The 14,346-nt window shown below is 43.0% G+C and overlaps 1 protein-coding gene across 1 annotated transcript in view; it reads right to left on the bottom strand.

Moving 5' to 3' along the window:
* Positions 1-14,346, bottom strand: part of LOC126484112 (uncharacterized) — a 273,492-nt gene that overhangs the window by 27,491 nt on the left and 231,655 nt on the right. The window contains exon 14 of the mRNA XM_050107490.1: positions 7,228-7,384. Within this exon, the coding sequence (XP_049963447.1) occupies positions 7,228-7,384 (157 nt within the window). The remainder of the gene's footprint in view (positions 1-7,227; positions 7,385-14,346) is intronic.

Genomic DNA, 14,346 nt, shown 5'->3' with positions numbered 1-14,346 from the left:
GTCTGCTATCAAGACATTGCTTTTGTTCCATTACTTTATTTATGACTGGACGTTTCTAAAACTGAAGACACTCGTCCATGCTCTACACTTCAGTCGAGATGTGGCAACGTCGTTTTCTGTTCATTGGCTGACTGTGTTTTGTGACGTCAGATGCGCAGAACGAACCCAAACTCGGCCGCCAACATAACTCACGCGCACTTTAGCTCCCCAAACATACGAAGGAATAGAAACTCATCTTCTTGGGGTATCACAATTCCCGGCAATGGCTGTTGTGAGAGATGATCTTCATTGCAGCTAGGTGGCCCCGTGGGGAGAGCCCTGAATCAGAGTTTGTGGCAGCCGGGCAAAGACACACACATGAAATATATCAGATTAAACTAAAACAATGGCCGTTATGATACAGTTATCTCATCAGACAGTTACAATCCTACTACTTTCCCTACCAGGGCTACACCATGGAGTGAAAGACGAGCCAGCCAATTGGGAAGAAAACAAAATTCATCCAATACTTGTTATGTACTCGAAAAATAGAGATTTTTCCTTGGACAAACCCATTATTTTTTGTGGAACACATTGAAGAAGGCAACCAAAAATTACTTCAGCTGAAAGATGATGTTAAACAAGTGAATGAATATGTTGAGAAAGAAAGACAGAACCTAGGGGATAGTGATCTGCCACATGTGCTCTGGTATTCTCTTATGAGGGGCTACTTCCATAATCCACTGTGCAGTGCGTTTTAAATGCGTGCAACATCGTTCATAGCTGTTATTTTGTAAATGACATTTTGTGTTGTTAAGTGTTTGTTTTAAGTAGAAATATAGTGTTTTACTTTTACAGTTTTATTACAACAAGAGATATGAAGACTCTTTTGATGGAAAAGCAAATAATTTTTTTTGAGAAAGTTGAATCTCATCGTGAAACATGTCTCACTTGCAAAGAGTTTAGGAATACCTGGGTTCACACTCAATACCATCATTTAAAATTAAAATTCAGTTTTAAAAATTGCAAACAGAAGTGGAACAAATATGAAAAGGGGAAGACATTATGCAAGTTACTTGAAACATATGGAGCTGGGATGATGATGAATAGGTTTCAGAAAGCATGTGCTTCCAACATCCTGATAACGGCATGATGTTACATGAAAAGGTGCTGAAAGAATACATCCAGAATGAAAATTTCTGTAGATCTAATAGGTGGATTGTCAGAAGTGATATAATGTGGCATACAAAACTGTATGTGGGGAAGAAAATAGTGTGAACTTAAGAACTTTTGGTGAACAGCTGACTGTAATTTTAAAGGTACCTATCCGAAGGAACTTTTCATTGTATTCACAATAACACAGACATTGCAATGTCTTTTCCTGTTTTAAAAATATGAATACTTTGCCCATGAACTACTGTGCCAATCATGAAGCATGGATGACATCAAAACTATCTGAAAACAGTTGCATTGTCTTGATTCAAAAATGGGAGCTTAAAACAGAAAATTTCTCATATTTCTAGATTGTTACCCTGCACACCCTAAAAATGTAAATTTATGGAATATGCAGTTAAGAGTTCTTGCTAACAATCTGCACCAGCACGTTACAGCCCTTGGATTTGGGAACTATGCACACTTTTCAAACACATTTTAAAAGATATAGTGTACAGAAGGTATTCACTTCTGTGGAAGCTGGAAAGAATCCTGCCTACTTTAGAATATCGATTCTAGATTCCCCGTCTTACATGAAGTCATGGATGGAGGTTAAGGAGTCCACCACCATAACTGCTTCTGGACAGTTGGGTCTTTCAAAAAAACAAATGAGGAAAATAGATTCTTCCTAGCATATCTATGAAATGATGATGATCGTGAAAGTATCATCACTTCATTGTGGGAAAAAAAGCAATTAGATCATCCAGTGTAAGATTTCCATCATGTTTATGATAAAGTTGTAAATCTTCTGTGTGTCTATACGGAAGAAAGATGCAGGTGTGGACAGCAAAGCTTTCCACTACGTTCAAGAAATTGAAAACCATATAGAAGAAATTCATCACAATAAGTTAAAATGGACTACAATTCTGGAATGTATTTTTGATGAAGGCATAGGTTTCTTGGTGAAAAAAACAGATGTGTTCATAATGGTACATCAAATTTATGTTCGTCTAATGGTCCTCCATTACAAGTCAGTATAATTAATACAGTGATGTTTTATAGGTTACATGCTGAAAAAGTAATTTTCTATCTTTTACTTTTCCCCCACATTTCACACAATTTTTAAAAATCCCTCGAAAGGTGTAACAAAAAGGTTGTACCATATACTATCCAGCATGTCTATAGACCGGACATTAAATTCTTAGTACACCTGAGATACCTCATAATTCAGAGGAACATAAAAAGAAAATTGAGCAAATTTCTGGCAATATAAATGACAGTGTTACAGTTCATATGATAGGAACTCCATTATGAACTTGAATTTTTTTTTTTTTTAAACTTTAATGAATCAACCTGAACAAAAAATACACCCACCTGATTTTTCTACCTATTCTCCTGACATTTTCCACATTTTACTGGCCACATATAAATACCATCCTCAAAGAAAGAAAAGGGACATGTGACAACCACTCATACGTGAAATTAACTACTGCTGCATTTGTTATCGAACTGTTGTCCTCCAAGTACTTCATTGAGGAATCAAAAAATATGCTAGTTGCAGGGTGATGAATCTGGGCTATAAGGAGAATGTTCCAGAATTGCCCAATGACTTTCCTCCAGTTTTTCCTTTGTTAATGCAGCAGAGTGCAGCCTTGAATTGTCATGCAGAAGAATCACCATCCGTGACGATGGCCACTTCCAGAGCTTACTCCTTCTGCCAAAGCAACTTTCCCTCCTAGGGGACACCGCCTTGTAGTAGGCAACTTCAGTGCCAGGCGGGAGGGCTTGCGTGCTTCCATGAAGTCGAGAGCTATGTCGGCGGTAGCGTAGCTACTGGCAGGGTCACCCAAGACGGATTGGTCTCGATTAAGGAGCAAGACGAAATGTGTCCCACAAAAAAGGGCAGGGAGGGCTCTAGAGGCGTAGTGAAGCCAGCTTCCCTAGGGGAGTAAACCTAATACAAATCCTGGAACTACAGGTTGGGTATTGGGCGTGAGGCTAACAACCCCGCCTCTTAAAAATTATACCGTTACTGAAACACACAAGAGAGCAAAACAGACAGACATCTTGTTCATGACCTATGGCTTGAAAACAAGGGCAAGAGCGGGTTTCGGAATGTGAGAACAATGTTCGAGTCAGGAAAACTGGAACAAGTCTCTAGGGAGATGGAACGATACAAACTGAGGATACTTGGACTGAGCGAAACACGATGGAATGGTTCTGGGGAATTCAGGTTGAGCGATGGGAAGATACTTCTTTAGTCAGGGAAAGAGGAAAGAGAAGACCGTGAAAATGGGTATACTACTGGCAAGAGAAGCAAGGAGAAGCTTATTAGAGTGGAAGCCAATCTCAGGTCAGATTAGTACAGCGTAACTCAAGACCCGAGTAAGAAATACATATCTTGTGTGGTGTTATGCACCCACAGAACAAGCAGACACTCAAGGAAAGAACAATTTCTACGGACATTTGGGAGAGGTTCTAGCCAGGATCAAAAAGAAAGACACAAAAAGGCTTAGAGAAAGTTATGGGAAAACATGAGGCTGGAGTCCAAAATGATGACAGAGAGAGTTTCATTGATATGTGCCTTAACAACAGGCTGGTTATTGGAGGACTGGTGTTCCCATACAAACTCTTCAATAAAATAACATGGCTCTCACCAGATGGCAAGACACAAAATCAGATCGATCATTTTTTCATTTTTCAATTAGCCAGATGTGGAGGTGTTCCCTTCTTCATGTCCGAAACAGAAGAAGTGCTGACAGCAGAAGTGATCATCATCTTGTAATAGCTGAAGTATGGTTAAAGATTGCTGCTACTGGTCATCAAGATGCAAATTGCAGGCAGAAAAGATTCACTGTTAGAAAACTTCAAAACAAAGACATAAGAAAAGAGTTTGTGCAGGAGTTGAAAAACCGAAATAATAAGTTGGAGGTGGAGGATCGAAGTGAGGAAGAGGCAAGTACACAAGTGGAGAGGAAGTGGAATAAAATCAAGAAAACCTTCCTAAATTCCGGTGAGAAGGTATTAGGATTCCAGGACGCCAGAAGGAAGCCAGGGATATCTGATCATACATGGCAGAAGATTGAAGAGAAATAAAGGCCTTGATCAACCAGAGTAGGGACAATGAAAAAAACAATGCCTTAGGGCAAGGTACAATGAAGTTCATCAGCAAGTGAAGAGAAGTGCTAGATCTGATAGAAGAAATCAGGTAGAACAGCTTGCAGAAAGAGCTCAACAGGCAGCAGAAAGGGGCAATTCGAAAGAGCTATATAATATCATCTAACAGAAAAGCTTTAACGAAAGTAAGCCAGTGAAGTTGAAAGAGGGTGAACTGTTGACCAACAGCGAGCAGCAGCTAAAGTGATGGAAGAAATATTTCAGTGAGGTGTTCCATATGACCCTGATCCATCAAGAAGAACAAGAGCAGGAGGAACCAGACCAACAGGAAGCACCTGCACTGCAAATCAATACTCAACCTTCCAGCAAGAGCAAAATTATCAAGGCTCTTAAAAGCTGCAAGAATAACAAGGCACCTGGTGTAGACAGCATGGTGGCGGAAATGCTCAAGGCAGACTATGAAGTAACAGGAGATATGTTACTGCCCCTGTTCCAAGAAATCTGGAACACAGAAACCATCCCAGAAGATTGGAGGAAAGGAATCCTTATCAAGTTGCCCAAGAAAGGAGACCTTACAAAGTGCCACAACTGGCATGACATCACACTTTTGTCAATACCCAGTAAAGTATTTTCAAGGATTGTTTTAAACCATCTCAGAGTGGCCATGGATAGTAAGCTCAGGAAAGAAAAGGCTAGTTTTAGAGAAAGCAGATCATGCACACAGACCAAATCAACACCATGAACATCATTATTGAGTAATCCATGGAATACTGGTCTCCTTTGTATCTGGCTTTTGTTGACTTTGAAAAAGCCTTTATAGCGTGCAGTGTGAAGCCATCTGGAAAACAATGCAGACTTACGGAGTACCTCCAAAGATCATCAGCATCGTGAAGACCATGTACACAGAATATACTTGCCAGGTGAAATAGGATGGAAATCTCTCGGAACCATTCATTTTAATTCTGGAGTAAGGCAGGGTTCTTTGCTTTCACCACTGCTGTTTTTGCTGACATTAGATGGTGTCATGAAGAAGGTAACTCGAGAGAAAAGGAGAAGTATACAATGCACTCCATGTGATAGCCTTGAGGACCTGGATTTTGCGGATGACATCTGCCTTCTGTCCCACACTTTTAAGGATATGAGTGAGAAGCTTAAGGAATTGGAAACAGAAGCTCAGAGAGTTGGATTAAAAATAAACATGGCTAAGACTAAAGAGCTTAGGATGAACAGTAAGAACAAGAATGTACTAGCCGTGAAAGAAGAGGAGATTGAGCAGGTGGACAGCTTTTGTTATCTGGGAAGTATTGATTCCAAAAGTGGAGGGGCGACAGAAGACGACGAAAGTAGGATCAAAAAGGGAAAAGGGGCATTTGCCCAGCCGCGACCAGTTTGGACATCTCGTGAAATATTGTTGAAGGCGAAGCTTAAAATCTTTCATTCAAATGTAAAATCTGTTCTCTTTTTCGGGTGTGAGATGTGGAAAGTGGCAGCACAAATTAAAACAAGAGTACAAACCTTCATCAATAAATGTTTGAGAACTATACTGGGAGTACGGTGGCCAAATGTTATTTCAAACCAAGAAATATGGCAACGCACCCAACAATGTAAATCTAAGATAATCGTAAAAGAAAGGAAATGAAGATGGATCGGACACACCCTGAGAAGAGGCCCGCAACATATTCCAAAGCAGGCTTTAGAATGGAACCCACAAGGAGCAAGTAGGAGGGGCAGACCGAGGTCGACCTGGCGCAGGACTGTTGAAGTTGAATTGGCAGTCACTGGGCCACTCCTGGAGTAACATAAAGAAGATGGCAACAGACAGCATCAGATGGAGAGCTCTAATATGTGACCTATGCTCCACATTGGAGTAAAAGGGATTAAGTAAGTCAACGCAACTTCGGAAAGATTTATGTGTAGATCTTCTGCAATAAGGTCCTGTACAGTATAAATGTTTTCTGGTGACATGCTTGTCTGTGGTTGTCTTTGGTGGGGGTACATTTTCCACAGTGACCCATCCTGCCACAAATGTTTTATTCCATTCACATACTTGGAGCTTCAAAAGTATTTCTTCCCAAACTGTACACAGAGCTTCCTAAAAATTTTCACAGGTTTGGGGTCTTCTTTCGCAAGAAACTTGGTGATTATGTGCAAAGCAACAGATGTATTTCTTGGTTGCAAATGGTGGCCTGACTTGAGTGGTTGTGTCACACTAACTGCAGCCTCACAATGCTATTTCAGACATTCCCACCAGCATCCTGTCAAGGTCATGTCCATTTCAGTCCACTACCATAGCAACCAGATTTAAATTTCAGTTCATATTTGACACGTCCTCACAGAAAGGAGTACAGAGAATTAGAGCAGAGAGTAGATTTCTTGTTTCATGGATAATGATCCATACATAAATTGTGATGATGTGTGGAACAAGTCATTTTACATTCTCGTTACAAATTAATTTGCAAATGTGCCTGCATGCTAAACACTTAGAAGCTTTTTTTTAATTTTTTTTTTTTTGTGCACAGATGTTTTTCTACAGAATTTTACTTGGCTGTCTTTCAAGACATTTTATATCACCAGGCAAGTGATCAAAATTTGTTGTTGCAGCATTGTGCACCCCTTTTTGCGCTAAAGAAAACCTTAACAGAGAGTAATGAATACTATTTTTCATTCCGGTACTGGAACTATGAACATGATTGTTCCTTCTGAACTGTATTGGATTATTTACAACAAACTTCATGTGGAAATAAATATTCTGTGAAGCAGTAGTCAGAATGCCCAAGTCCTTAAACAGATGTCTAGAAGATGATCATGGGCAGGCACCGGATATTACTCTTACTTCGCGTTTTTGAGCAATGAAGACTTTTTTGCTTAATGATGAGTTACCCATGGAAGATAAAACAACAAAACTTGAAACTGTCAACAATGTTACAGTTCAAACTTGTTATTAGCACAATTACAAATAACTACACAGAAAATATTTACCTTGTTGAAAGACCAGCAATCTGTGTTATTACCAGAAGTTCTCTTAATATTTGGTAAACATCAAGTGTCCAGTACAGACAGAGATGAATGTCAACAAGCCAATATGCAACATCCATCAACATGCATAACAGCCTTGCATGTATTTTTAAGTCAGTTCCTGGAAAAGAACAATTAGATGAAATTTAACTTAATGAAAGAAGATTATGCTTTAACATCCCACTGACATTAGAGACGGAATGTTTCAGGGATGGGGAAGGAAATCGACAATGCACTTTTAAAGGAACCAATCTGGTATTAGCCTGAAACAATTCAGGAAAATCATGGGAAACTGGACAGACAGTTGAAGTCTTCCCCTACAGAGTGAGAAACTCACCACCATCTTGCTTGGTTTTAACTAAAGTGTTGTATCTTTCCTCAGAAATCATTAGAAAATATTAAGATTCAAGAATAATGAAGCAATCTAGTAACTATTAAGCAGACTTCTCAACCAATACATGGCTGCAAAATTAACTAAATAATTATTGAGAACAAAATTCTATTTCATATCACTAATAAGATTTAACGACAAGCTACTTAATAGTTCATTAATCAAGAGGCAAGAGGGGGAGGAGGTAGGGAAGAAGAAACAAGAGCAGCAAATGGAAGCGGGAGGGAGGAGTCTGGAGCACAGATCAGGAGGAGGCAACGTGTGAGGTGGCACCTGGAGTAAGAAGCCAATTAGGTGTGCAGGATAGTGCCTGGAGCAAAAAGACAAGGTAGCATGTGGAGCAGTGCCCGTAAGAAGCAGCTGAGGCAGAGTGCAGGGCGGCATGTGGAGTAAGAAACCGGAGTGGAATGTGAGGGGGCGACTGGAGCAAGAAGCCGAGGCGGCATGCAGGGGAGGACCTGGAGCAAGAAGGTGAGGTGGCATGTGGGGGAGGGCCCAGGGCAAGAAGACGAGGTGTCAGATGGGGCAGGCCAGGAGCAAGAAGCCGAGGCGACATGCAGAGGAGTGCATAGAGCAAGATGCCGAGGCGACATGGGTGGGAGTGCACAGAGCGAGAAGCCGTGGCGACGCGTGGTGGTGGTGGTGTGTGTGTGTGTGTGTGTGTGTGTGTGTGTGTGTGTGTGTGTGTGTGTGTGTGTGGAGGGGTTGGTGGGTGTGTGGGTGGGTGGGGGGGTTTCCAGGAGCAAGAAGGTGAGGTGACATGTGGAGGAGGGCCCGGAGACAAAAGAAGCCAAGGTCAGCATGCAGGGGAGGGTTTGGAGCAAGAAGCCGAGGTGACAAGTGGGGCAGGGCACGGAGCAAGAAGCCGAGGTGACATGTGGGGGAGGGCACGGAGCAAGAAGCCGAGGTGACAAGCGGGGTAGGGCACGGAGCAAGAAGCCGAGGTGACATGTGGGGTAGGGCACGGAGCAAGAAGCCGAGGCGACATGCGGGACAGGGCACGGAGCAAGAAGCCGAGGCAACATGCATGGGAGGGCGCAGAGGAGACCCATGGGGGAGGGTGCAGAGCAAGAAGCCGAGGTGACGTGTGGGGGAGGGTGCGGAACAAGAAGGCGAGGCGACGTGTGGGGGAGGGCGCGGAGCAAGAAGCCGAGGCGACGTGTGGAGGAGGGCGCGGAGCAAGAAGCCGAGGCGACGTGTGGGGGAGGGCACGGAGCAAGAAGCCGAGGCGACGTGTGGGGGAGGGCACGGAGCAAGAAGCCGAGGCGACATGTGGGGGAGGGCACGGAGCAAGAAGCCGAGGTGACATGTGGGGGAGGGCATGGAGCAAGAAGCCGAGGCGACATGTGGGGGAGGGCACGGAGCAAGAAGCTGAGGCAAAATGGGGGAAGGCCCAGAGCAAGAAGCTGAGGCAAAATGGGGGAAGGCCCAGAGCAAGAAGCTGAGGTAACGTGTGGGGGACGACCTGGAGCAAGGAGCCGAGGTGACATGTGGGGGACAGCCCGGAGAAAGAAGCCGAGGTGACATGTGGGGGACAGCCCAGAGAAAGAAGCCGAGGTGACATGTGGGGGACAGCCCGGAGAAAGAAGCCGAGGTGACATGTGGGGGACAGCCCGGAGAAAGAAGCTGTGGTGACCAGTGGGGGAAGGCCTGGAGCAAGAAGCCGAGGCGACGTGTGGGGGAGGGCCTGGAGCACGAGACTGAGGCTGTATGTGGAGGAGGGCCCAGAGGAAGAGGTCGTGACAGTATGCAGGGCAGCGACAGGAGATAGAGGTTGAAGTAGCACATGGGGCTTCGCCCGGCACAATAGGCCAGAGCAGTACACAGAGCTGTGTCTGGAGCAAGAGACCAAGACAGCATGCAGGGTAGTTCTGGGAACAAGATGCAGTGAAAGGATGTGGTGAAGTATCAAGTATTATCCTTACAGAAGTATGCTTTGTCTATGCTATTGTGTGGATAGCTCTGCAAGAATCCATTTGTTTTATTTATGCATCAAAGCTATCACCCCCAGCTCTTTGCTATCTACATTTTGGAATCTTTTGCTCTTTTTTTTGTTTTGAGGCATTAATTGTCTGCTTATGGTGTTTTGTGACTTTCAATTTCTTGGTAATCTACACCTGCAGTTGAGTTTGCACTCCACTTCTCACACTTGTGTATCTTGTTACTATTTATGATACTTTGCCCGACTAAGATGCAGGAAAGTGGTGTGGCCTTACCTCTATTACATTAGCATTATAAAGAACGTTAAACGAAATCTCACATTTTGTAGCAAAGATACCATTAAAGTATCCATTCATCACAACAACAGTGAAGGACAAAGAATGGTTAGAGGATCAAACTGAACATTATAGATTCGTATCTTGGGGAAAAATTTCGAGTTTTCCAATGGTACTTACTTTATGGATAACATATACAATTACAGTTAATTATTGGTAATTTCACTAAATTTTGTGCACATATCAGTATCAAATAACAGAATTTACAAAGCTCTTAGTGAAATTTTCAATGTATGTTGAATAACTTATGGGTAGCGGCAAGAAAAATCTTATATCTTAGCCAATTTTGATGTCATGTCTTGCTTGGATTAGTGTTTTCCTTCTTCCAATTTCAGTTTTATTTACCAACGACTTTTTTTCCGACTATGTTCTATGTTTTTGTCATATTACATGATTTTTTCAATGTTATGTTGTAAATTAATATATTCCTATCTGTTGCAATTACACCATATTTACAGCAATCACACATCTCATTTATTTACATTATAAAAAAAGAAACTTTTTACGTTAAATCTTCTGCACCCATTCAATTAAAGAACAAATAACTTCATAACCATAAAATGTGGAAAAATTTTAAAATCAAAGCACTGCCTTAAAGTCGAGTTCTCTTCTGATAAATTATGCCGATAAATTGTCAACCCTTAACTATAATGTGGGAATTGCTGCTCCGAGTCAGTATTTGATCATGGAAGCCAAACTGTAATCATTATAACACCAGATTTTCGAAAATAACCACATTTTTGGCTCACATGGAAAGATACTACACAGCTCTGCAAAATATGGGGCTGGCCCTGCAACACAAGGCAGTTGAAAGAATGGGGAAAGACAGCGTGTGTCAATCAACAAGCAGTTATGGTGGCCTGTGGTGGTATTCGTTGTTTACAACATGGCCTGGAGACAACATCTGGATGACTTCACATGAGCAAGAATTATTGGGAAACTGGAAAAGAATGAAGTGTGACAAGTGTGGCCCAGGAGCTTGGTACTGCTTACAGCATTGTTTCGTATGCATGGGGACCGTTCCGAACTAAAGGCATTGCTGCCCTACGGAGAGGAGGTGGTCGCCAACAGTCAACTATGGCAGTAGATGGACCCATGCAAACAGTGGGTGCAATTTCAACCACATTTTCAACAAGACTGTAAGGCACACAATCTCACACTCCATAGTGGCAACGTGACTGCAGGGGAGTAGTCTCTTTGCCCAATGACCAGTACATCACGTTTTCTTGACTCTGACGCATCAGCAGCACCATTTGCAACGGTGTCAACAGCATAGGGACTGATTGGACCAACGAGAAGGGCAGTCAGCTGCTCTTCTCGGATGAGAGCACATCCAGTCTGAGTAGTGATTCTTGACACACCCTCATATGGCGAGAAGTGGGAACACACAACGTACCTAGGAACATTGTTGAACATGATCATTTTGATGGTCCATGTGTTGTGGTTTGGGAAGCATAATGTTGTATGCGAATACTGACCTGCAAATCACTGAACACAGAACACTCACCAGTCGATGTTATTGTGAGACTATATTCCTTCCCCATGTGCATCTTTTCAGGGATGCATTTAGCCCTGATTTCATTTTTATGGATGACAATGTGTGACCACATCAAACAGCGGAGATGGAGGAGCTCTTAGAATGAGAGGATATTCGGTGAAAGGATTTACCTGCCCGTTCCCTCGGTTTAGAACCGATCAAGTACATATGGGATGCATTGGGGAGATGTATTGCAACACATCCACATGCAGCAATGACCATCCAGCAGTTGTAAATCACGCTGGTGGAAGAATGGAACACCATATCACGAGACCCTTACCAACCTCGTGGCCTGCATGTGAGCTGTTGCAGAGCACGATTTGCCATCTTTCTTTAGTTTAGACTTCAGTGTAATCATTGTCTTTGTTACCTTTTGTACTATACTGTAGCAGTTCTTTCAACCTATGGTTCAAGTTTCATTGAGCTACGTTACTTGGCAGTGTCACATCATGCAGAAATTACTTTCGTCCTTAAGTTTTGCACTCCAGTGTATTTCACTATTTTCTGAAGTGACTTTGTATCTGTTCAGAATATCTGCACTCCAGGGAGCTACTCGTCCAGGTTCACACAACCAGCTGCCTGTCATATCAATGATGAATTCATCTTTATCATCACAGGATCAAAACAAAACATAAGTTTGTGAATACAGATTTGCTTGGATCTACAACTGTAACAGTTGACAGTCTAGTTTGAAGGCGTAAATCCAGAGCGATTCAACGTTTCCTGCAGCTCTGCGTGAAATATTTTGCCTTCATGTTTATTGAAATTTCACTATTTTCAACACAAAAAACTCCATTTTGCTCTTTTTGCATAATAAAGAATATACCTTCAAACTTGGAATAGAGGAAACAGTTTTATCCACCAATGTCACATTTCCCAACACCTTTGCACAAGAAATCTTACCAAACCTAATGTGTCAATTTGGTGGTTTTTGCATTTACAACTACATTAAAAAAAAAGGGCAGTGTAATTGAAGCACTGTAATAGATATCTTGACAGTTCAAACAGTTTTTGCTACCATTTGTTGCATAAAAGGGTTGGGAAACTTAATTCCAAGTCCAACATAGCCCAGCTGTAACCAACACCTTTTCGCCTTTTTTCATTCGAGATCTCCAGTTACTTTCCGGTTCACCTTTATCTCTCCCCATATATTTTTATTTTTATTTTCATTTTCATTTCACCTCATGTTACACTTTCCACCTTCTAATACCATGTCACCCTCACAACACCCCCACAATGCCCCCTTTAAGTTTTATTTACATTCCCTCCGCAAACATGCCTTCGCCCTAGCCAGATTACGCTCCCATATTCTATTTTCTCAGGCTTGTCTGACATTTGGCATCACCCCCAAAGGCCTCACACTTAAAGTTCCCATCTCTGGCTGCAACCCTTCCTTCCATCAGTCCCTATACCAGTTCCAAACTGAACAATCCATTGCCCTCACCCACCTAATCCTTCACCTACACATCAACTCAGCCAATGAACACACCCGTCAACTTCTATCCTTAGTAAAAGTCCTTAATCTTTCCTCTCCCACATCCACACCGGCTGTTCAGAGCATCCTCCTACAGGCCAACCGTAAATTAGAACAGCATGCCACCCTCCACCTCAAAAAACTATCCAATCTCCTGGTTTCCCACCTCCGGAAAGGCAACTCACTCACCCTTCACAACCTTTCCAGCAAACCTCAACCTCCTCTCATTGCACACAAACCCAGTCTCTCCCATCTACTCAATCTCCCACTTCCAGCTCCACTCCCTCCAAAACCTCAAAATTCCGATCAACACAATCTGGAACCACAACACCCTAATTCAGTAGTTAACCTTTCCTCCAAACCTCTCTCCCAATCCAAAACCTCTGTCCTATCCAAAGGCCTCACTTTCAGCCCCACTCCCAGATTCAACCAAACAGCCCTCGTCAAAGATTTACTGTCCTACACTCGTACTCTCTGCTGGATGTATCACTTTGCCACGAAGAAAAATGATCCCAATCCTACTCCTAATGATCCGACTCCCCAAGACACCATCCAAATTGAACCCTGCCTGGAGCAGTTCCGTCCTCCGTCACAGCGGGACCCACCTCCTCTTCCTCAAAATCACCCTCTCCAAACCTTCCAGGAATTTCTGACTTCCAGCCTTGCATCTCAATCCTTCTTAAAAAACCTTAATCCTACACCCAACATCACCATTGCTGAAGCCCAGGCTATCCATGATCTGAAGGCTGACCGATCCATCATCATTCTTCCGGCGGACAAGGGTTCCACAACCGTGGTACTTGATCGTCGGGAGTATGCGGCTGAGGGACTGCGTCAGCTTTCAGACAACACCACATACAAAGTTTGCCAAGATAACCCCATTCCCGATGTCCAGGCGGAGCTTCAAGGAATCCTCAGAACCTTAGGCCCCCTGCAAAACCTTTCACCTGACTCCATCAACCTCCTGACCCCACCGACACCCCGCACCCCTACCTTCTACCTTCTTCCTAAAATCCACAAACCCAATCATCCCGGCCGCCCCATTGTAGCTGGTTACCAAGCCCCCACAGAACGTATCTCTGCCTATGTAGATCAACACCTTCAACCCATTACATGCAGTCTCCCATCCTTCATCAAAGACACCAACCACTTCCTTGAACGCCTGGAATCCTTACCCAATCTGTTACCCCCAGAAACCATCCTTGTAACCATTGATGCCACGTCCTTATACACAAATATTCCGCACGTCCAGGGCCTCGCTGCGATGGAGCATTTCCTTTCACGCCGATCACCTGCCACCCTACCCAAAACCTCTTTCCTCATTACCTTAGCTAGCTTCATCCTGACCACAACTTCATCACTTTTGAAGGCCAGACATACCAACAATTAAAGGGAACAGCCATGG

This window comes from Schistocerca serialis, chromosome 6, assembly GCF_023864345.2.
Source record: "Schistocerca serialis cubense isolate TAMUIC-IGC-003099 chromosome 6, iqSchSeri2.2, whole genome shotgun sequence".
Lineage (NCBI taxonomy): Eukaryota > Metazoa > Arthropoda > Insecta > Orthoptera > Acrididae > Schistocerca > Schistocerca serialis.
The sequence above is the reverse complement of the archived record's forward strand: the minus strand, read 5'-3'. Positions and strand labels throughout refer to the sequence as shown.